Here is a 23,352-nt window from a genome sequence, read left to right as displayed (position 1 = left end):
GCACCTCTTGGGATGCCTGATCTCTGTTTTTTTGTTTTTTGGGGGTTTTTTTGTTTTTTTGGTTTTTTTTTTTTTGAGACAGAGTCTCACTCGGTCGCCAGGCTGGAGTGCAGTGGTGCGATCTCAGCTCATTGCAACCTCTACCTCCTGGATTCAAGCAATTCCCCTGCCTCAGCCTCCTGAGTAGCTGGGATTACAGGCATGTGCCACCATGCCCGGCTAATTTTTATATGTTTAGTAGAGATGGAGTTTCACCACGTTGGCCAGGAAGGTCTCAATCTCTTGACCTCGTGATGCACCCACCTTGGCCTCCCAAAGTGCTGGAATTACAGGTGTGAGCCACCGTGCCCAGCTGACCTCTATATTTTTATAGTCTATTTTTGGATGCCTGATCTCTGTATTTTTACAGCCCATTCCTGCTCAATTATAATGGCTTTTGACTGATTCAGATCAGTTATTGACACAATTGACTCACATGACTCACAGTCACATATATATATATATATACACACACACACATATATATATATATATTTTTTTTTTTTTTTTGAGACAGAGTCTTGCTTTGTTGCCCAGGTTGGAGTGCATTGGTGTGATTTCAGCTTACTGCAACCTCCGCCTCCAGGGTTCAAGTGATTCTCCTGCCTCAGCCTCCCGAATAGCTGGGATTACAGGTGTCCACCACCATGCCTGGCTAATTTTTGTGTTTTTAGTAGAGACAAGGTTTCACCATGTTGGCCAGGTTGGTCTCCAACTCCTGACCTCACATGATCTGCCCGCCTTGGTCTCCCAAAGTGCTGGGATTACAGATATAAGCCACTGTGCCCAGCCCATATTCATTCTTGAATTCACAAGGACATCACCATCATCCATCACCATCATTCTCATTATTTCATATTTATTGAGCACTCATAATGTTCCGGCCCCTGACTCCAATGACCGTATTACCCCTCCTACCCACTCCCATTCCCATCCCTGGATCTTTGGAAAAAGCTTCATAATCATATCTGGCCCTCAGATACAATGATATAAGGACAAATTCTTGGGGACCCTGGAGTGTTTGGTCTTTGGCCAGTCTGTCCCTGGCACAACTACAGAAATATATATATATATATACACACACACACACATCTATATGTGTATATATATATTTATATTTATTTATTAAACCTTTGCTTGTATCTGTACAATACTGATCTCTGCTCATTGCTTAAAATAGAACCTGATTATCTCTACTACTACAGCATCTCCTAAGCCAAACAGCCCACCACAGAGGGAGGCCCAGTTTCACAGACTGGCTAAGAATCCTCTAGAGCATTTTAAGTAGTTGCTTTGAATTTTGTACAGCAGTTTAATACCTACTTTTCCCTAGAGCTATTGCCCAGAGGAACAGGACTGAGGCAGAAGGGGCACTTGGGGATGATATGGAAAGATCTATAAGGCAAGTCTAAAGATTTAGTGGCCATGACAGATGTTTGGGGAGGGGACTGTATTTTCCAGACATTTCAGATAGCCATCCCGGGCTCACCTGAGGAGTGCTGGCAAAGACAAGAGTCTTTCTCAAGCATACCTTGAGAAGTCGTGACTATTTCCCCAGAAAAGTGAAGACCCTAGAGTCCCCTCTTTTGCATTTGCTGTCCCCAGATGGTGTCTTCAGCAGTGAAGCAGCATTTCCTTTAACAATCTATGATTTCCTAGGATGCTCAGAGAAGGCTGGGTAATGAGAGACCAACCCACCCCAAGGAAATCCTATTCAAGTCTAATGGTTAGGTGAAGAGCCAATGGCTTCTTTGAACCTAAAACTGGCTCCTCCTTAAGCACAGCTCTGGCACAGGTATGCTTCATACCAAGAGAACTACTTCCCCAGACACTGCTGGTGAGAGCTGGCCAGTGAGTTAGCCAACAGAAAAGGTTGCTGGCTCAAATGGCTGGTATAGTGTGACACCACTAATGAGAAAATTAATCACATGTTGCTGGTGGAAGGGGTGAGTGCTGGTCATGGGCTAGAGACTGGCTCTGAGGGTTTGGATCACTAGATAGATGCTGGGCTTGAGGAATACCCTCTCCAGGCAGCTGATGGATCACCTCAGGGACCACCCAGGACTTCTAATTTATCTCCTCAGGGACCTCCTGGGCCTGCAGATCAATCTCCTCAGGGAACTCTTGGGATGGTTTATCAATCTCAGGGATGCCCTGAGATAACAGACTGATCGCAGAAGGCTCCTGGGCCAGCCTGCCAACCTCCACAGAGAAGTCCTGGTATGGCTGGCTGACCTCCTCAGGGATCTCTTCAGCTGGGCTGCCAACTTCTACAGGGGTTTCCTGGACCAAGCCACCAACCCCTACGTGGGACCTATGGACCAGCTTGCCAGCCTCCACAGAGACCCCCTGGCATGGCTGGCTGACCTCCTCAGGGTTCTCCAGACATAGCTGGCAAACTTCCTCAGAGACTTTCTGGCACAGTTGGCTGGCCTTCTGGCATGGCTGGCTGATCTGAGGGACCTCCTGGCATGTGTGGTTACCATTGTCATGGTTCTCGTGGCATTGCTGGCTGATGTCAGGGACCTCCTGACATGGCTGGCTGACCTCCTCAGCCACCTCCTCGTATGGCTGGCTGGTTTCCACAGGTGGCACCTGTGGGGACTGATTTGGTTCAAAAATCTCTTGTTTCCCTTCTATGGAGAGCTCTTGTGCTCCATTCCCAGGGGTCTCCCGGAGCAGCCCAAGGCATTGATGTTCTTCAGTCACGTGTGAATTTAGGGAGGGTTGATCACTGAAGCCAAATTGGGAGTTACCATCTACTGTAGTAGGGGAAGAAGGACCAGCACTGGACACAGTGCTAGAAGGGCCACTGCTGTCTGTAAAGCAAAGTCAAGAGATCAAGTCAGAGAAGCTGGAAGAGTAGGCTGTACCCTGTGCAGATAGTTCAAATGCTAGAATGGTTGGCCTATGCTACTTACGTCTTGAGGGAAGAGTGTCTGAATTCTTCCTAAGTTAAGCAGAGACTCCTAAGTTTGCTTAGCTCAAGAACTGTCACCCTGGCCTAATGTATACTTTGAGAGTAACAATAAGGTACGTATAAGACTTCAGGAGAGAGTGCTAAGACCCACTTCATCTGGTTCTTTCACAAATACACTCCCATCAGAATTCCAAGTTCCCAAGGCCTCTCATTCCTACTTTGGAAGAATATGAATACTTTAGCCCAGTGGTTCATAATCAAAATCATGAAAAATTTTTTTTAAATGCTAATTTCCAGTTTTCAACCCCAGAGATTCTAATTCTATAGGTTTAGTGTAAAGGTGTAGCTTGGAGGAGGGAGGAGGATGAAGGCAATATAATTTTGTTGGAACACTCCCAGTTGATTCTGATGTATACCTTCTGTTAAGAATCATTCTTTTTTTTTTTTTTTTTTTTTTGAGACGGAGTCTCGCTGTGCTCCCAGGCTGGAATGCAGTGGCGTGATCTCGGCTCACTGCAAGCTCCGCCTCCCAGGTTCACGCCATTCTCCCGCCTCAGCCTCCCAAGTAGCTGAGACTACAGGCGCCCGCCACCACGCCCGGCTAGTTTTTTGTATTTTTAGTAGAGACGGGGTTTCACCATGTTAGCCAGGATAGTCTCGATCTCCTGACCTCGTGATCCACCCGCCTCGGCCTCCCAAAGTGCTGGGATTACAGGCTTGAGCCACCGCGCCCGGCCAAGAATCATTCTTTAAAGCAATCAATGTATTTCTGGGGCAGAGGTAATCATTATTTATAGCCCAAATGATAAGTTGGCAGGAGAATGTAGAAAAACCATGTAAATCAGAACAATAGGAAAGAAAATGGTTTACCTGGCTGGGTGTGGTGGCTCACGCCTGTAATCCCAGCACTTTGGGAGGCCGAGGCAGGCAGATCACTTGAGGTCAGGAGTTCAAAACCAGCCTGGCCAACATGACGAAACCTTGTCTCTACTAAAAATACAAAAATTAGCCAGGCATAGTGGCGGCTGCCTGTAATCCCAACTACTCAGGAGGCTGAGGCAGGTGAATCACTTGAACCCCAGAGGTGGAGGTTGCAGTGAGCTGAAATCATGCCACTGTGCTCCAGCCTGGGTGATAAAGCAAGACTCCATCTCAGGAAAAAAAAAAAAAAAAGAAAATGGTTTACCCAAAAATGGAAGACGGCCATGGAATTTCTACATGGCAGTTCTTAACCTTTCTAGGGGTCAGTGGCCCCTTTGAGGTGCTAATGAAAGTCCAGGAAAAATGTATATAAGAATATTCACACTAATCTTTACATGTGATTCCTGAAGCTCATAGACTCTACCCTGAAACCACATCTATGGATCCAGGGTTAAGACTCTTGTAAGTCTTGGGACATACAATGAATGTTACAGGCTTGTGCAAATTATATACACAGAAAACATTAAAAAACTGATTTCCTAGATCCTGACAGTAGTGTAATAAAGACCTCAGAGTCTTCAATTACACTGTGGGATGATTCCTACTCCATCCGCTACTGCTTCATTGACCTCTAGTATGGGACTAACCTACTTCTCCCTTGGTAAAAATCATTTTTATTGATAATATTATAACGATATATTAAAGCACTATGGTATCAATAATGACAGATTCTGGGAAAAGGGGACATCGGAACATATTGCCATTGAAGGAAACCTCGAAAAGTTGGTAAACCTGAGCCTACAAAGGTTCAATCCATCATTGAGTTGAAGGTATGCTAGTTATCTCACTTCTGTAAAGAATCAAAGGAGGGGCCGGGGGCAGTGGCTCACACCTGTAATCCCAGCACTTTGAGAGGCCGAGGCAGGCAGATCACAAGGTCAGGAGTTCGAGACCAGCCTGACCAATATAGTAAAACTCTGTCTCTACTAAAACTACAAAAAAAAAAAAAAAAAAAATAGCTGGGCGTGGTGGCACATGCCTGTAATCCCAGCTACTCAGGAGGCTGAGGCAGGAGGATCACTTGAACCCGGGAGGCAGAGGTTGTAGTGAGCTGAGATCACACCATTGCACTCCAGCCTGGATGACAGAGCAAGACTCCACCTCAAAAAAAAAAATAATAATAATCAAAGGAGGCATGCTTCAAGCAGAATAAGAGGCCAGGTGCGGTGGCTCACGCCTGTAATCCCAGCACTTTGAGCCGGTGGATCACTTGAGATCAGGACTTCGAGATCATCCTGACCAACATGGCGAAACCCCGTCACTACTAAAAATATAAAAATTAACCAGGTGTGGTGTCATGTGCCTATAATCCCAGTTACTCGGGAGGCTGAGGCAAGAGAATCACTTGAGCCCGGGATTTGGAGGTTGCTGTGAGTCGAGATCACGCCACTGTACTCCAGCCTGGACCAAGACTCCGTCTCAAAAAAAGAAAGAGAAGATGATGGTTTTGAACCAACAAGCCTTTAAGAGATGTGGAGCCTATTTCTGGTGCAGATATACAGACCCGAAAGAAGATGTTTACCAGTGAGGCTACACACCTGATACTGAGTCAAAAATCTGATACTAGATGGAAAAAAAGAAAAAGAAAAGATGTAAGCTGAGCTTTACCCAAGTAAAGAAGTAGCCTTAATATCCTGCTAGTGGTCTGATTCAGGCAAATCAAAAAGGTCAAACAGAAACAGAAGAGGGAGAAGCGTAAGATTTCCAGGGGCACAGAACTCATAAACCCTCCAGGAAACAGGTAAAAAGAGCAATGGCAAGGTGAGTGTAGGATAATCTGAAATTCAGGGGAGGAATTCTTGGTGTCAGAGAGGAAAGTTTCTTCTTCAAACAGGGTGCCAGAAAAAGGGCAAAATTCTACAACTGTTAGGTCCAATGCTGAATGAAGTAAGAATCTTTACTTTGGTCCTATCCAAGTAAAATAATGAAAGGCATGTTTGATTTCAGTTATTCCCCAGAGGCAGGATGATACTTCACCAGTGCCTCTGGCCCACATCCCCACCTCCAATTACCACCAGTAGCGCCTCCTCTCTATGGTCACTCTAACAATTCTGTGTGGCTCCACTGTTCACATTGTTACCAAAAACAACTAGTGATAGATTATAGATAATAAACAAGAGATGGGAAAAAGCAGCACCTCAACTTAAACTAAAAACTGAAAACAGACAACAGAGAGAAGGGTCATGTAAAAATAAGTAGCAGATTCTAGTCTCTCCTGCTCCCAGCTTTTTCTGTTTGTTTGTTTGTTGTTTTTGAAACAGAGTCTCATTCTGTCCCCCAGGCTGGAGTGCAGTGGCACCATCTCGGCTCACTGCAAGCTCTGCCTCCTGGGTTCACGCCATTCTCCTGCCTCAGCCTCCCGAGTAGCTGGGACTACAGGTGCCCACCACCATGCCCGGCTAATTTTTTGTATTTTTAGTAGAGATGGGGTTTCACCGTGTTAGCCAGGATGGTCTTGATCTCCTGACCTCGTGATCCACCTGCCTTGGCCTCCCAAAGTACTGGGATTACAGGCATGAGCCACTGGGCCCGGCCTCCTGCTCCCAGCTTTTCTAAATATCTAAGTTGTCTGCTAGTCATCTTTACCAGAGAAAGCTGTAGAGATCAAATAGGGATCAAAGGAGAATGAAGTCTCCATTCTTTCTTCCCCAAAGGGCCCTTTGAGTAATCCCAGCTACTCAGGAGGCTGAGGCAGGAGACTCGCTTGAACCCGGGAAGCAGAGGTTGCGGAGAGCCAAGATCGTGCCTGGGCAACAAGAGCGAAATTCCATCTCTCAAAAAAAAAAAAAAAAAAAATTATTCCTAATACTGCAGAAAAGCTTCCCTCCAATGAAATAGAAGGAACATGCAGAACAGAGGTAAAGAGAGAATAAACAGATTCTCCTTTCTTCTTAGAAATGGCAGATGAGACTGCTTCCCAGAATGGATACTCCTGGTCGTTCAACCCTCACCTTCTTTTACCTCATGCAACAGGCCCCTCATTCACCAATCACTCCATTCTTCTTGACTTTTGTCTAGGCAGTTCCAAAGGGATTACTTACACCAAGGGGGCTTCTCAGAGCGCTGCTGGAGTTGCAGGGGAGGTGAATGAAGAGTACGTGGTGGAGAAAATGGGTTATCTGAGGCCTGGCTGCTGTGCATGGAATCAAAGAGGGCTGGAAAGGAGGTAGGGTGAAGGGAGAGGGAAGAAAAAAAGACATTTGAGGAAGAATCCAGGAGCCATAGGTTCTTAACATAAGTCAAAGCCAACTTACCCTTCCTTGGCTGAGAAATAGCATTTCCTGGGGACCCTTCAACCAAACCATTTTCAATTTTTTAAACTTTATATTATGAACATTTCAAACATATATTTTTAAAAAGTAGTTGAAAGACTGGTGCAGCCAATGCCCATACACCCGTCTCCTAGATTTAACACATTGACATTTTTGCCATACTTGTTTCATCTATTTCTGCATGCTAAAGTGTTTTAAAATAAATGATAGACATTATGAAACATGTCACCTCTAAATACTTCAAAATGCATCTCTAAAATATAAGAAATGGCTGGATGCAGTGGCTCATGCCTGTAATCCCAGCACTTTAGGAGGCTGAGGCAGGTGGATCACTTGAGGCCAGGAGTTCGAGACCAGCCTGGCCAACATGGCAAAACCCCATCTCTACTAAAAATACAAAAATGAGCCGGCATGGTGGCACATGCCTGTAATCCCAGCTCTTCGGGAGGCTGAGGCTTAAGAATGGCTTGAACCTGGGAGGCAGAGGTTGCAGTGAGCTGAGATCTCACCACTGCACTCCAGCCTGGGGCACAGAATGAAACTCTGTCTCAAGAATAATAATAATAATAAAATATAAGAATTTTTTCCAGCTGGGTGTGGTGGCTCATGCCTGTAAACCAGCACTTTGGGAGGCCAAGGTGGATGGATCACTTGAAGCCAGGAGTTCAAGACCAGTCTGGTCAACATGGAGAAACCATGTTTAGGTCTCTACTAAAAATATAAAAATTAAGGCCAGGCGCAGTGGCTCACACCTGTAATCCCAGCACTTTAGGCAGCCGAGGCAGGCAGATCACGAGGTCAGGAGTTCAAAGACCAGCCTGACCAACATGGTGAAACCCTGTCTCTACTAAAAATAAAAAATTAGCTGGGTGTAGTGGTGCATGCCTGTAATCCCAGCTATTTAGGAGGCTGAGGCAGGAGAATCGCTTGAACCCGGGAAGCAGAGATTGCAGTGAGCCAAGATCACATCATTGCACTCCAGCCTAGGCGATAGAGCAAGACTCTGTCTCGAAAAAAAAAAAAAAGAAAAAGAAAAAAAATTAGCTGGGTGTGGTGGTACATGACTGTAACCCCAGCTACTTGGGAGGCTGAGGCACGAGGATCACTTGAACCCAGGAGGCAGAAGTTGTACAGTGAGCAGAGATTGTGCCACTGCACTCCACCAAGGGCAACACAGAGAGACTCTATCTCAAAAAAAAAACACAAAAAAAAACAAGGAAAGATATACATAAAGAATTTTTTCCAACATAGCCAAACACCATTAACAAGCTAAACAAAATTAAAAATTATTCCCTAGTATTATTCAATATCCAGTCCATATTCAAAATTTCCCAATTATTCCCCCAAATGTCATTTATAAAAGCATCCAAACATGAACCATGCACTGCATCTTATGTCTTTGAAGCCTCTTTTAATCTAGAATAGTGCAGCCTCTCCTTTTTTTCTTTTTTTTTTTCTTTTTTTTATTATTATTATTATTTTTTGAGACGGAGTCTCGCTCTGTCGCCCAGGCTGGAGTGCAGTGGCCGGATCTCAGCTCACTGCAAGCTCCGCCTCCCGGGTTCACGCCATTCTCCTGCCTCAGCCTCCCGAGTAGCTGAGACTACAGGCGCCCGCCACCTCGCCCGGCTAGCTTTTTGTATTTTTTAGTAGAGACAGGGTTTCACCCTGTTAGCCAGGATGGTCTCAATCTCCTGACCTCGTGATCTGCCCGTCTCGGCCTCCCAAAGTGCTGGGATTACAGGCTTGAGCCACCGCGCCCGGCCTCCTTTTTTTCATAGTAACTTTTTTGAGACAGGGTCGCACTGTCACCCAGGCTGGAGTGCAGTGGAGTGATCTCGGCTCACTGCAAGCTCCGCATCCCGGGTTCATGCCATTCTCCTGTCTCAGCCTCCTGAGTAGCTCGGACTACAGGCGCCCGCCACCACGCCTGGTTATTTTTTTTGTATTTTTAGTAGAGACAGGGTTTCACCGTGTTAGCCAGGATGGTCTCGATCTCCTGACCTTGTGATCTGCACTGCGCCTGGCCAGCTCACTGCAGTCTTTACCTCTTGGCTCAAGCGATCATCACACCGCAGCCCCTTGAGTAGCTGGGACTCAGGCACATACCACCACTCCTGGCTAATTTTTTGTATTTTAGTAGAGATGAGATGGGTTTTACCATGTTGCCTAGGCTTATCTTGAACTCCTGGGCTCAAGCAATCTGCCCGCCTCAGCCTTCCAAAGTGTTAGGATTACAGGTGTGAGCCACCATCCCCAGCCCATAGTAACTTTTTGAAAAGAAGGCCAGGCATGGTGGCTCATGCCTATAATCCCAGCACTTTGGGAGGCCGAGGTGGGTAGATTGCTTGAGGTCAGGAATTTGAGACCAGCCTGGCCAATATGGAGAAACCCCATTTATATTAAAAATACAAAAATTAGCTGGGCGTGGTGGTGGGCACCTGTAATCCCAGCTACTCGGGAGGCTGACGCAGGAGAATCACTTGAACGTTGAACCTAGGAGGTGGAGGTTGCAGTGAGCCAAGATCATGCCACTGCACTCCAGCCTGGGCAACAAAGCAAGACTCCATCTCAAAAAAAAAAAAAAAAAAAAAAGAGAGAGAAAAGAGAAAAGAAGAAAGAACAGGCCAGTTGTCTTTGCAGAAGGTCATGTCCCACATTCTGGACTTGTCTGATTGTTTCCACATAAAATCATTTAACTTATTTCACTATCCCTTGTATTTCCTATTAACTGGAAATTAGATCTAACTTAGCTGATTTATTTTAAATAATTTTGTTAAGAATACTTTAAGAGGTGATCCCATGTACTGTATATTGCATCACAGTGGAGGCATATTGTCTCATTGTTCCATTATAAGTAAGGCTAAGTTTACTAACTAGGTTAAGGTGGCACCAACAAGATCTCACTGTGAAGTTTTCCCCTTCTGATCAGGAGTGATCCTTTGAGGAATGTCTAGTTCTCCACCATCAACTGGCATATTTTCTGTAAAGAACTTTCCTTCTGCAAATGGGACTATTTGATTATACTGAACTACAGTTCTCACTGAAAAGGCAGAATATTTATTTCCCTTTAATTGGTTTTCAGAGTAGAGAGTGTGAAAAATATTCTCCAATAGTGACGGATGAGTATTAATTTGTTTTATTTATTTAATTTTTTTGGGGGAGACAGAGTCTTCCTCTGTCACCCATGCTAGAGTGCAGTGGTACAATCACAGCTCACTGCAGCCTCAAACTCCCAGGTTCAAGTGATCCTCCAACCTCAGCTTCCTGTAGCTGGGACTACAGGTGCATAGCACAATGCCTAGCTCATCTTTGTATTTTTGTAGAGATGGGGTTTCACCATGTTGCCCAGGCTGGTCTTGAACTCCTGAACTCACTTAAGTGATTCCCCTTCCTCGGCCTCCCAAAGTGCTAGGATTACAGGTGCGTGAGCCACCTCACCCAGCACCCAGCTCTTGTTTTCATTCATTATGAGCTTGTGGATTTTTATTATATATATTCAGTGTGTGTGTGTGTGTTTCTTTTTTCTTAGAGACAGGGTCTTACTCTATCACTCAGGCTAGAATGCAGTGATGCAAGCATAGTTCACTGCAGCCTCAAACTCCTGGGCTCAAGCAATCCTCCAACATCAGTCTACTGAGTAGCTAGGACTATAGGTGTGTGCCACCATGCCTGGCTACTTTTCTTAATTTTCTTGGAGATAAGATCTAGCTATGTTGCCCAGGCTGGTCTCAAACTCCTAGGCTCAAGCGATATTCCCACTTCAGCCTCCTGAGTAGCTACATTCAGCATACTTTAATCAACTATAGTAATTATTCTCTCAAATGCTCAAATTGTCCCAATTTTGGTCACTGGGAGCCTCTTTGGGGTTGACTGCTTCCTTACTTTCCTTTACAACATGCTGCAAGATCATCCTGGGCTTTCTTTGCCCTCAACCATGCATTCTAAACAAAACTGGTTTTTGGTGGGGGTAAAAAAATCTTAGCTATTCCAATGGTTTATGGTCCACCAAATGGTCACAATACATAAACAGATATATGATATATCTGTGGTGTTAAATTTTCATGTGGTAGGAGGTAACCAGGGAAAAAAATTCTAAAAAAACTCCTGGGATGGAGAGTAATTTTTAAAAAGTTTTAAAAAACCCTGCTCTAGACCAAAAATCAAGTTATTTCCCCATGGAATCCTGGTTACTTTTAGTGGAGAATGGTACATAGAGACCAAAATCTAGTTGCTAAAGGAGCTCATGTTACATTTGCCAATGCATAGTACTAGAAAAAGCACTTAAAAACCAGAAATCATATTGATATTTCCAATTCATATTTATCATTACAGTATTTTTAAATCTTTTGAATTTATACTTCTATCTAATTTATCTTACTTTGAAAATCCTGGTTCCTAACAACAGGAACATAATTCCTTATTTGCATTACTCTATAATGTATATATATATAATATACGTATTCATACACTATATACATAGTATCAATATCACTGTAGTATCAATGTCACTATTAACAATTAAACTACTGAATAAGGATTACAATTATAGTTCTTTTTGTCCCACCAAAGAACTGATAAAATATTCTAAAGTTATCTGAAAAATTATTTTACCTGTGTGGTTATGTTACTATTTTGATATACAGTTAGGGTCATTTCTTTCTCTTTTTTTTTGCAATTTTAGGTTTTGCTTCTTTTCTTTTTTGATTTAACTTTGTATTTCAAAAAACATTTACAGGCTCACAAGTCAAAGCTATATAAAAAGGCATATTCAGAGAAACTGTTTCCTTCATGCCCTTTAGCCCCATTCCCTGTTGTTAACTCTAGAGGTAATAAATTTTGTTTCTGGTTTATACTTTTAGCAAGTTTTTAAAATTTATTTTTATCTTTATTTTCATTTTTTTGTTTTTGAGACAGAGTCTTGCTCTGTCACCCAGGCTGGAGTGCAGTGGCGCCATCTTGGCTCACTGCCTCAGCTTCCTGAGTAGCTGGGACTACAGGTGCCCGCCACCACGCTAGGCTAATTTTTTGTATTTTTAGTAGAGACGGTGTTTCACTGTGTTAGCCAGGATGGTCTCGATCTCCTGACCTTGTGATCTGCCTGCCTCGGCCTCCCACAGTGCTGGGATTACAGGTGTGAGCTACCATGCCTGGCCTCTAGCAAGTATTTTTTTGTAAATACATATGTATTTTTTCTTTATTTCCCCTCTCTACTTACAATATAGGTAACATACTATTAACAGTCTTCTACATCTTGTTTTTTTCACTTAATAATATATCCTGGTGATTACTTCATATCAAATCATATAGAGCTTCCTCATTAGTTTTAACAGATGCATAGTATTCAATTGAGTGGACATACCACAGTTTTTCAACCACTCTTGCACTAAAGAATTTCTGAGTCATTTCCAATATTTTGCCACTTTAAATAATGTCACAATGAATAACTGTATATAAATGTTATTTCAGGCTGGGAGCAGTGGCCTACATCTATAATCCCAGCACTCTGGGAGGCTTAGGCGGGAGAGTCATTGAGGCCAGGAGTTCAAGACCAGCCTGGGCAATAAAGTGAGACTCTGTCTCTACAAAAATTTTTAAAAATTAGCTGGGTGGATCACGAGGTCAGGAGATCGAGACCATCCTGGCTAACACGGTGAAACCCCGTCTCTACTAAAAAAAATACAAAAAACTAGCTGGGCGAGGTGGCCGGCGCCTGTAGTCCCAGCTACTCGGGAGGCTGAGGCAGGAGAATGGCGTAAACCCGGGAGGCGGAGCTTGCAGTGAGCTGAGATCCGGCCACTGTGTTCCAGCCTGGGTGACAGAGCGAGACTCTGTCTCAAAAAAAAAAAAAAAAAATTAGCTGGGTGTGGTGGCACATGTCTGTAGTTCCAGCTATTTGGGAGGCTGAGGCAGGAGGATTGCTTGAACACAGGATTTCCAGGCTTCAGTGATCATGCCACTGTTCTCCAGGCATGATCATACCACTGTAATCCAGCCTAGGTGACAGAGCAAGACCTTGTCTCTAAAAAAATACATAAATAAATAAATGTTATTTCAACGTTGCATAGAAATGGCTTCAGAATAGATTCTTTTTTTTTTTTTTTTTTTTTTTTTTGAGACGGAGTCTCGCTCTGTCACCCAGGCTGGAGTGCAGTGGCCGGATCTCAGCTCACTGCAAGCTCCGCCTCCCGGGTTCACGCCATTCTCCTGCCTCAGCCTCCCGAGTAGCTGGGATTACAGGCGTCCGCCACATCGCCCGGCTAGGTTTTTTTTGTATTTTTTTAGTAGAGACGGGGTTTCACCGTGGTAGCCAGGATGGTCTCGATCTCCTGACCTAGTGATCCACCCGTCTCGGCCTCCCAAAGTGCTGGGATTACAGGCTTGAGCCACCGCGCCCGGCCCAGAATAGATTCTTAAAAGTGGATTATTGGGGCCAGGCACGGTGGCTCACGCCTGTAATCCCAGCATTTTGGGAGGCCGAGGCAGGCAGATCACGAGGTCAGGAGATCAAGACCATCCTGGTTAACACGGTGAAACCCTGTCTGTACTAAAAATACAAAAAATTAGCCTAGTGGTGGCGGGCACCTGTAGTCCCAGCTACTCATGAGGCTGAGGCAGGAGAATGGCATGAACCCAGGAGGTGGAGCTTGCAGTGAGCCAAGATGGTGCCACTGCACTCCAGCCTGGGTGACAGAGCAAGACTCTGTCTCGAAAAAGAAAAAGTGGATTATTGGATCAGAGGTTAACTATAATTCTGTGAGATACTACAAAATTTACCTCCATAGAGACTGTACCCTTGTTGCACACCCATCAACAATGAGGCCGGGCGCGGTGGCTCAAGCCTGTAATCCCAGCACTTTGGGAGGCCGAGATGGGCGGATCACGAGGTCAGGAGATCGAGACCATCCTGGCTAACCCCGTGAAACCCCGTCTCTACTAAAAAATACAAAAAACTAGCCAGGCGAGGTGGCGGGCGCCTGTAGTCCCAGCTACTCGGGAGGCTGAGGCAGGAGAATGGCGTAAACCCGGGAGGCAGAGCTTGCAGTGAGCTGAGATCCGGCCACTGCACTCCAGCCTGGGCGACAGAGTGAGACTCTGTCTCAAAAAAAAAAAAAAAAACAATGTACAGGATTTCTAGTTTCACCAGACTTGCCAAGAGAGTGTATTATCAAACTTTTGGATTTTTTCCAATCTAACAGGTGAGAAATAATATCTCAGTGTAGTTTTAATTTGCATACCTCTTATAGAAGGTTAAGCATAATTTCGTATGTACAATGGCTATCTGCATTTCTTTCTCTGTACACTTTTTTTTTTTTTTAATTGAGTGATGGGGTTGTTCAGGCTGGAATGTAGTAGCACAATTATAGCTCACTCCATCCTCGAACTCCTGGGCTCCAGTGATCCTTCTGCCTCGGCCTCCCAAAGTGCTGCTGTTATAGGCATGAGTCACCACATTTGGCCTAATTTATCAATCTTTTTTATTGATTCACAAATTTGACTTTGAGTCAGAGTTAGGCTTTCCTTACTTTGAGATGATAAAGGAATTTACCACTAACACCCTGCTTACTTTTAGCACTTGCATGGTTTAATTTTTTTTTATTGAGGTGAAATCCACATAACATAAAAGTTAACCATCTTAAAGTGTATAATTCTGTGGCATTTAGTACATCCACAGTGTTGTGCAACCACCACCTCTATCTAGTTCCAAAACATTTTCGTCACCCCAAAAGAAACCCCATATCCATTAAGAAGTCAATCCCGGCTGCTCTGCCTATGGAGTAGCCATTCTTTTATTCCTTTACTTTCTTTTTTTTTTTTTTTTTTTTTTTGAGACGGAGTCTTGCTCAGTCGCCCAGGCTGGAGTGCAGTGGCCGGATCTCGGCTCACTGCAAGCTCCGCCTCCCGGGTTTACGCCATTCTCCTGCCTCAGCCTCCGGAGTAGCTGGGACTACAGGCGCCCGCCATCTCGCCCGGCTAGTTTTTTGTATTTTTTAGTAGAGACGGGGTTTCACAGTGTTCTCCAGGATGGTCTCGATCTCGTGACCTCGTGATCCGCCCGTCTCGGCCTCCCAAAGTGCTGGGATTACAGGCTTGAGCCACCGCGCCCGGCCTATTCCTTTACTTTCTTAATAAACTTGCTTTCACTTTATGGGGAAAAAAAAAAAAAAAGTCAATCCCCATTCCATCCTACTCCCAAACCCTGGAAACCACCAATCTGCTTTCCGTCTCTATGGATTTACTTATTCTGGATATTTCATATAAATGAAATCATACAATATGTGACTTTTTGTGTTTGGTTTCCTTCATTTGGCATAATATTTTTAAGGTTCATCCACATTTTAATACATATCAGTACTTTATTCCCTTTTATAGCTCAATAATATTCCATTGTGTGTACATATTATATTTTATCTATTCATTGACATTTCAGTTGTTTCATTTCAGTTGTTTCTGCCTTTTGACTTTTTGAGAAAGGGTCTTGCTCTGTCATCAAGGCTGAAGTGCAGTGGTGTGATCATAGCTCACTGTAACCTTGAATTCCTGGGTTCAGGTGATCCTCCTGCCTCAGCCTCCAGAGTAGCTAAGACTACAGGTGCACACCACCGTGCCTGGCTAATTTTTTTATTTCCTATTTTGTAGAGATATGTTGTCCAGGTTGGTCTCAAGCAATCCTCCTTCCTTGGCCTAACAAAGAGCTGGGATTACAGGTGTGAGCCATCACCCTCAGCCTTGATTATTGTAAATAGTGTTGCCATGAACATCTGTGTGTATTTGTTTGCGTACCTGTTTTCAGTTTTGTTTTGTTTTGTTTTGTTTTGTTTTGTTTTTGAGATAGGATCTCATTCTGACACCCAGGCTGGAGTGCAGTGGCATGAACTTGGCTCATTACAGTCTCAACCTCTGGGGCTCAGGTGATTCTCCCACCTCAGTCTCCTGAGTAGCTGGGACTACAGGTGTGCACCACTATGCCCGGGTAATTTTCTGTATTTTTTTGTGGAGACAAGGTTTTACCATGTTGCCCAAGCTGTTCTTAAACTCCTGGGTTCAAGTGATCTGCCCACCTTGGCCTCCCAAAGAGCTGGGATTGCAGGTGTGAGCCACCATGCCCAGCTCTGTTTTTTATTCTTTTGGGTATATATCTAGAAGTAGAAGTGCTGCGTCATGTGGTAATTCTATCTTTAATTTATTTTATTTTATTTTTTTTGAGACAGACTCTAGCTGTTGTCACCGAGGCTGGAGTGCAATGGCACAATCTCAGCTCACTGCAACTTCCGTTTCCCGGGTTCCAGCAATTCTCCTGCCTCAGCCTCCCGAGTAGCTGAGATTACATGTGCCTGCCACCACGGCCGGCTAATTTTTGTATTTTTAGTAGACACAGGGTTTCACCATGTTGGCCAGGCTGGTCTCGAACTCCTGACCTCAAGTGATCCAACCACCTTGGTTTCCCAAAGTGCTGGGATTACAGGCGTGAGCCAGCCACTGTGCCTGGCCTATGTTTAATTTTTTGAGGAACAAACTGTTTCCACAGTAGCTGTACTATTTTATACTTCCATTAGCACTGTATGAGAGTTCCAGTTTGTCCACATTCTAACACTTTCTCTCTCTTTTTTTTTTAATGGCTATCATGGTGGGTGTTAAGTGGTATCTCACTATGGTTTAGATTTGTATATCCCTAAACTAATGAGAGTTAGCATCTTTTCATGTGCTTCTCAGCTACTTACATGTCTTCTTTGGAGAATGTCAATTCAAGTCCTTTGCTCCTTTTTAAACTGTGTTGTCTTTTTGCTGTTATCTTCTGTACTCATCAGATATATCATTTGTAAATACTTTCCCTCTTTCTGTAGTTGTTATTTCACTTTTTGATAATATCCTTTGATGCACAAATATTTTTAGTTTTGGCGAAGTCTAATTATTTTTTCTTTTGTTGTGTATGCTTTTGTTCTACAAATCCATTGCCAAATTTAAGGTCATTAAGATTTACTCTATGATTTCTTCTAAGAGATTGATAGTTTTAACTCTTATATTTAGGTCATTGATCCATTTTGAGTTAATATTTTCATATGGTATGAGGTAGGGGTGAATGAGTTCTTTTGCAATGTGAATAGCCAGTGGTTTCAGTACCACTTATTGAAGAGACTATTCTTTCTCCATTGAATAGTTTTGACATCCTTGTTGAAAATCAACTGGCCATAGATGTTTAATTCTGGATTCTTGATTCTGTTCTACTGGTCTATATGTTTATACTTACGGCAATACCACAGTTTTGATTACTCTAACTTTGCAATACATTTGGAAATTAGGAAGTTTGAGTCCCCCAGTTTTGTTTTGCTTTTTCAAGATTCTTTTGGCTATTCAGGCCCTCTTACAGTTCCCTATGAATTAGAGGGGTCAGCTTTTCCATTTCTGAAGAAAGGCCATTAAAATTCTGATAGGGATTGCATTAAATCCATAGATCACTTTGGGGAATATTGCCGTCTTAACAATATCATGTCTTCAACATGAACATGAAATGCCTTTCTATTTATATAGGTCCTCTTTAATTTTTTTCTTCTTTTTTGAGACAGGGTCTCACCTTGTCACCCAGGCTAGAGTGCTGGTAGCTAGGCTACAAGCACGCATCACCACATCCAGCTAATTTGTTTTTTTCAAGACAGAGTCTTGCTCTGTCACCCGGGCTGGAGTGTAGTGGTGTGATCTCGGCTCATTGCAACCTCCGCCTCCCGAGTTCAAGCAATTCTCTTGCCTCAGCCTCCTGAGTAGCTGGGATTACAGGCACCTGCCACTGTGCCTGGCTATTTTATTATTATTATTATTATTATTATTTAGTAGAGACAGGGTTTTACCATGTTGGCCAGGCTGGTCTCGAACTCCTGACCTTGTGAGCTGCCTGCCTCACCTTCCCAAAGTGTTGGGATTACAGGCGTGAGCCACCACGCCGGCCCAGCATTTTTTTGTTGTTGTTCTTTTTTTTAAATTTTTTGTAGAGACAGGGTTTCTCCATGCTGATCAGGCTGGTCTTGAACTCGTGAGCTTAAGCAGCTTAAGCAGTCAGCCTCCCAAAGTGTTGGGATGACAGGTGTGAGCCACTGCATCCGGCGCCGGCATTGTTTTATTTTTATTTTTTATTTTTTAACAAGACAGGATTTCACTCTGTCGCCCAGGCTGGATTTCAGTGGTGCAATCATGGCTCACTGCAGTCTTGGCCTTCCAGGTTCAGGTGATCCTCCTGCCTCAGCCTCCCAAGTAACTAGGAATAAGAGGCGCATGCGACCACACCCGGCTAAGTTTTCTTAAAAATTATTTGTAGACCCCGGGTGCAGCGGCTCACGCCTATAATCCCAACACTTTGGGGTGCCAAGGCGGGTGGATCACCTGAGGTCAGGAGTTCGAGAGTAGCCTGGCCAACATGGTGAAACCCCGTCTTCACTAAAATTACAAAAAAATTAGCTGGGCATGATGGCGAGCGCCTGTAATCCCAGCTACTTGGGAGGCTGAGGCAGGAGAATCGCTTGAACCTGGGAGGCGGAGGTTCCGGTGAGCGGAGATTGCGCCACTGCACCCCAGCCTGGGTGACGGAGTGATAATCCATCTCAAAATATATATATTATTTGTAGAGACAGGGCCCTATGTTGCCTAGGCTGGTCTTGAACTTCTTGGTTTAAGCAATCCTTCTGCCTCAGCCTCCCAAAGTGCTGGAATTACAGGCATGAACCACCGCACCTGGCCTTCCTTAATTTCTTTCAGCAATGTTTTGTAGTTTTTGGTGTACAAATCTTTTAACTTCTTGGTTAAATTTGTTCCCAAGCATTTTATTCTTCTGAATGCTATGGAAAATAGAACTGTTTTTATGATTTCCTTTTTCAGTTGTTCATTGCTGGTGTATACAAACACAATCAGGCCAGACACCGTGGCTCATGCCTATAATCCCAGCACTTTGGGAGGCCGAGGTGACAGGATCACTTGAAGCCAGGAGTTCGAGAACAGCCTAGTCAATATGGCAATACCCTGTCTCTACAAAAAATTAGTCAGTTGTGGTGGCACATGCCTGTGGTCCTACCTACTTCGGAGGCTCAGGTGGGAGGATCACTTGAGCCTGGGAGGCAGAAGTTTCAGTGAGCTGAGATCATGCCAGTGCACTCCAGCCTGGGCAACACAGCAAGACCCTGTCTTAAAAAAATCTTTGCCGGGCGCGGTGGCTCACGCCTGTAATCCCAGCACTTTGGGAGGCGAGGTGGTAGGATCTGGAGTCAGGAGATGAGACCCAGTGAAACCCGTCTCTACTAAAAATACAAAAATTAGCGAGTGAAGCCTGTAGTCCCAGCTACTCAGGAGGCTGAGGCAGGAGAATGGCGTGAGCCGGAGGCCCGGAGCTTACAGTGAGCGAGATCGTGCACCACTGCACTCCAGCCTAGTGACAGCCCAGCGAGACTCCCTCTCAAAAAAAAAATCTTTACACAAATTTTTTAAAAATTAATTTTAAAAGCCTGGGCAGTGGCTTATGCCTATAACCCCAGAACTTTGGGAGGCTGAGGTAGGAGGATCACTTGAGCCCAGGAATTCAAGACCAGCCTGGGCAACATGGCAAAACCCCATCTCTACAAAAAGTACAAAAATTAGCTGGATGTGGTGGTATATGCCTATAGTCCCAGCTACTTGGGAGGATAAGGTGGAAGGATTGTTGCAGCACAGGAGGTCAAGGCTGCAGTGAGCCATGATGGCACAACTGCACTCAAGCCTGGGTGACAGAATAAGACCCTATCTCAGTAAAAAATTATTTTATAGAAATGAGGTCTTGCTATGTTGACCACACTGGTCTTGAACTCCTGGCCTCAAGTCATCTCCCGCCTCAGCCTCTCAAAGTGCCAGGATTATAGGTACAAGCCACTGAGCCTGGCCCACAAGGTTTTTGTGAGTTGATCTTTCTTTTTTCTTTTATTTCTTTTTTTTTTTTTTTTTTTGAGACAGGGTCTTGCTCTATAACCCAGGCTAAAGTACAGTGATGTGATCACCAGTCACTGCAATCTTGACCTCCTATACTCAAGCTATCATCCTCCCTCAGCCTCCCAATTAGCTGGGACTACAGGTGCGTGCCAACATGCCTGGCTACTTTTTAAATTTTTTTTTTGTAGAGACAGTATCTCCCTATGTTGTCCAGGCTTGTCTCAAACTCCAGGGCTCAAGTGATCCTGCCATCTCAGCTTCCCAAAATGCTGAGATTACAGGCATGAGCCACTGCGCCCAGTCTGAGTTCATCTTGTACCCTGCAACTCTGCTAAATTTGTTCATTAGTTTTAATAGCCGTTGCTTTTTTATTTATTTTTTTTGAGACTTCTTTGTGATTTTATATATGGGACCATGTCCTCTGTGAACAGAGATACTTTTAATTCTTCCTTTTCGATATATTTTTTTTTTTTTCTTGCCTAAAACTCCTGGTACGATATTGAATAGCAGTGGTTGAAGCCGGCATCTTTGTCTTGTTCCAAATCTTGGAGGGAAAGCCTTTAGTGTTTCACTACTGAGTATGATGTGTGCTTTGGCTTTCATAAATGCCCTTTATCATGTTCATGAAGTTCCCTTCCATTCCTAGTTTGCTGAGTGTTTTTATCATGAAAGGGTGTTGGATTTTGTCAAATGTTTTTCTGTGTCAACTTAGATGATCGTGTTTTTTTTTTCTCTTTCTAATAATATTTCTAATAGTATTACAATGACCAGTTTTCTTGTATTGAATCACTCTCGCATTCCTGAGATAAATCTCACTAGCCTTGGTGTATAATTCTTTTATTGTGCTGTCGGATTTGGTTTGCTAGCATTTTGTTCAATACTTTTGCCTCTATAATTAAGGGATATTGGTTTCTTCTCCTACAGTGTCATTGTCTGAAATGTGGTATCTGGCCTCAAGAAAATGTTTTCTTCTCTTCAGTTTTTTTGGAAGAGCGTGAGTAGACTGGGTTACTTCTTTAAATATGTGGTAGAATTCACCAGTGAAGTCATCTGGTTTTAGACTTTTTGTTGTTTGAAGGTTTTTGTTACTAATCTTTTTTGGCTGGGCGCACTGGCTCACACCTATAACCCCAGCACTTTGGGAGGCCAAGGCAGGTGAATCACTTGAGGCCAGAAGTTCAAGACTAGCCTGGCCAACATGGTGAAACCCTGTCTCTACCAAAAATACAAAAATTAGCTGGGTGTGGTGGCGGGCGCCTGTAATCCCAGCTACTTGGAAGGCTGAGACAGGAGAATCGTTTGAATGTGGGAGGCAGAGGTTGCAGTGAGCTGAGATGATGCCACTGCACTCCACTCCAGCCTAGGCAACAGAGCAAGACTGTCTCAAAAAAAAAAAAAAAACCCACACTAATAACACTAATAATAATAATTTAATTTTTTCCTTGTTAAAGGTATGTTCAGACTTTCTACTTTTGATTCAGTTTTTGTAGATTTGTGTGTTTCTAGGAATTCATCCATTTCAACTAGCTTATCTAATTTGTTGGCATACAATTGTTCATAGTACTCTCTTATAATCCTTTTTATGTCTTTAAAATCAATAGTAACGTCCCTGCTTTTATTCCTGATCTGAGTTATTTGCATTTTCTCTCTCTTCTTCTCAGTCTAGCTAAAGGTTTGCCAATTTTGTTAATCTTTTCAAAGAACCAACTTTTAGTTTCATTGATTCTTCTATTGTTTTTCTTTTTTCTTTATCTCCACTCTAATTTTTATTTTCTTTTTTTTTTTTTTTTTTTTTTTTGAGATGGTCTCTCTCTGTCACCCAGGCTGCAGTGCAATGGGTTGACATCGGCTCACTGCAACCTCCGCCTCCTAGGTTCAAGTGATTCTCCTGCATCAGCCTCCTGAGTAGCTGGGACTATAGGCGCATGCCACCACGCCAGGCTAATTTTTTTTTTTTTTTTTTTTTTGTATCTTTAGTAGACATGGAGTTTCACCATGTTGGCCAGGCTGGTCTCGAACTCCTGACCTCATGATCCACCCATCTCGACCTCCCAAAGTGCTGGGATTACAGGCATGAGCCATCACGCCTGGCTCCTTTTGCTTTTTGAGTTTAGTTTACTCTTCTTTTTCTAGTTCCATAAGGTATAAATTAGATTATTGATTTCAGATTATTTTTTCTTTCTTTTTTTTTCTTTTTCTTTTTTTTTGAGACAGGGGTCTCTCTCTACCACCCAGGCTAGAGTGCAATGGTACAATCTCAGCTCAATGCAACCTCTCCCTTCCAGGCATAAGCTCTCCTCCCACCTCAGCCTCCCAAGCACCCGGGATTACGGGTATGCACCACCACACTTGCCTAATTCTAACGTTTTTCTGTAGAGATGAAGTCTCACTATATTGCCCAGACTGGTCTTGAACTATTGGGCTCAAGCGATCCTCCCACTTTGGCCTCCCAAAGTGTTGGGATTACAAATGTGAGCCACTACACCTGGCCTTTTTTAAAAATTTAAATATTTATAGCTATAAAGTTCTCTCTGAGCACTAATTTTGCTGCATCCCATACCATCTGGTATGTTTTCATTTTCATTCATCTCAAAGTATAATCTAATTTCCCTTGTGATTTCTTCTTTGACTCATTCGTCATTTAAGAGTATGTTGGGCCGGGCGCGGTGGCTCAAGCCTGTAATCCCAGCACTTTGGGAGGCCGAGATGGGCGGATCACGAGGTCAGGAGATCGAGACCATCCTGGCTAACACGGTGAAACCCCGTCTCTACTAAAAATACAAAAAAACTAGCCGGGCGAGGTGGCAGGCGCCTGTAGTCCCAGCTACTCGGGAGGCTGAGGCAGGAGAATGGCGTGAACCCGGGAGGCGGAGCTTGCAGTGAGCTGAGATCCGGCCACTGTACTCCAGCCTGGGCGGCAGAGCAAGACTCCGTCTCAAAAAAAAAAAAGAGTATGTTGTTGGCTGGGCACAGTGGCTCATGCCTGTAATCCTAGCACTTTGGGAGACCGAGGCCAGCAGATCTCTTGAGCTCAGCCTGGGCAACATGGTGAAACTCTGTCTCTACAAAAAAAAAAAAAAAAGCAAAAAAAAAGCAAAAATTAGCTGGTTGTGGTGGTGTATGCCTGTAGTCCAGCTACTCAGGGGGTGAGTAGCTGGAGGTTGAGGTTGCAGTGAGCCATGACCATACCACTGCACT

The 23,352-nt window shown here is 43.9% G+C and overlaps 1 protein-coding gene across 1 annotated transcript in view; it reads right to left on the bottom strand.

Annotated features, from left to right (window-relative positions):
* Positions 1–868: 868 nt before the first annotated feature.
* The window catches only part of PPIP5K1 (diphosphoinositol pentakisphosphate kinase 1), a 49,990-nt gene continuing 27,506 nt past the window's right edge, over positions 869–23,352 (bottom strand). Inside the window, 2 exon segments of the mRNA XM_031668988.1 lie at positions 869–2,858; positions 6,982–7,095. Coding sequence (XP_031524848.1) covers positions 2,107–2,858; positions 6,982–7,095 — 866 coding nt within the window. The 3' untranslated portion in view covers positions 869–2,106.

Source organism: Papio anubis, chromosome 7 (genome assembly GCF_008728515.1).
Source record: "Papio anubis isolate 15944 chromosome 7, Panubis1.0, whole genome shotgun sequence".
Taxonomy (NCBI): Eukaryota; Metazoa; Chordata; class Mammalia; order Primates; family Cercopithecidae; genus Papio; species Papio anubis.
Note: the sequence above shows the minus strand (reverse complement) of the source record. Positions and strands in the feature narration are given on the sequence as shown.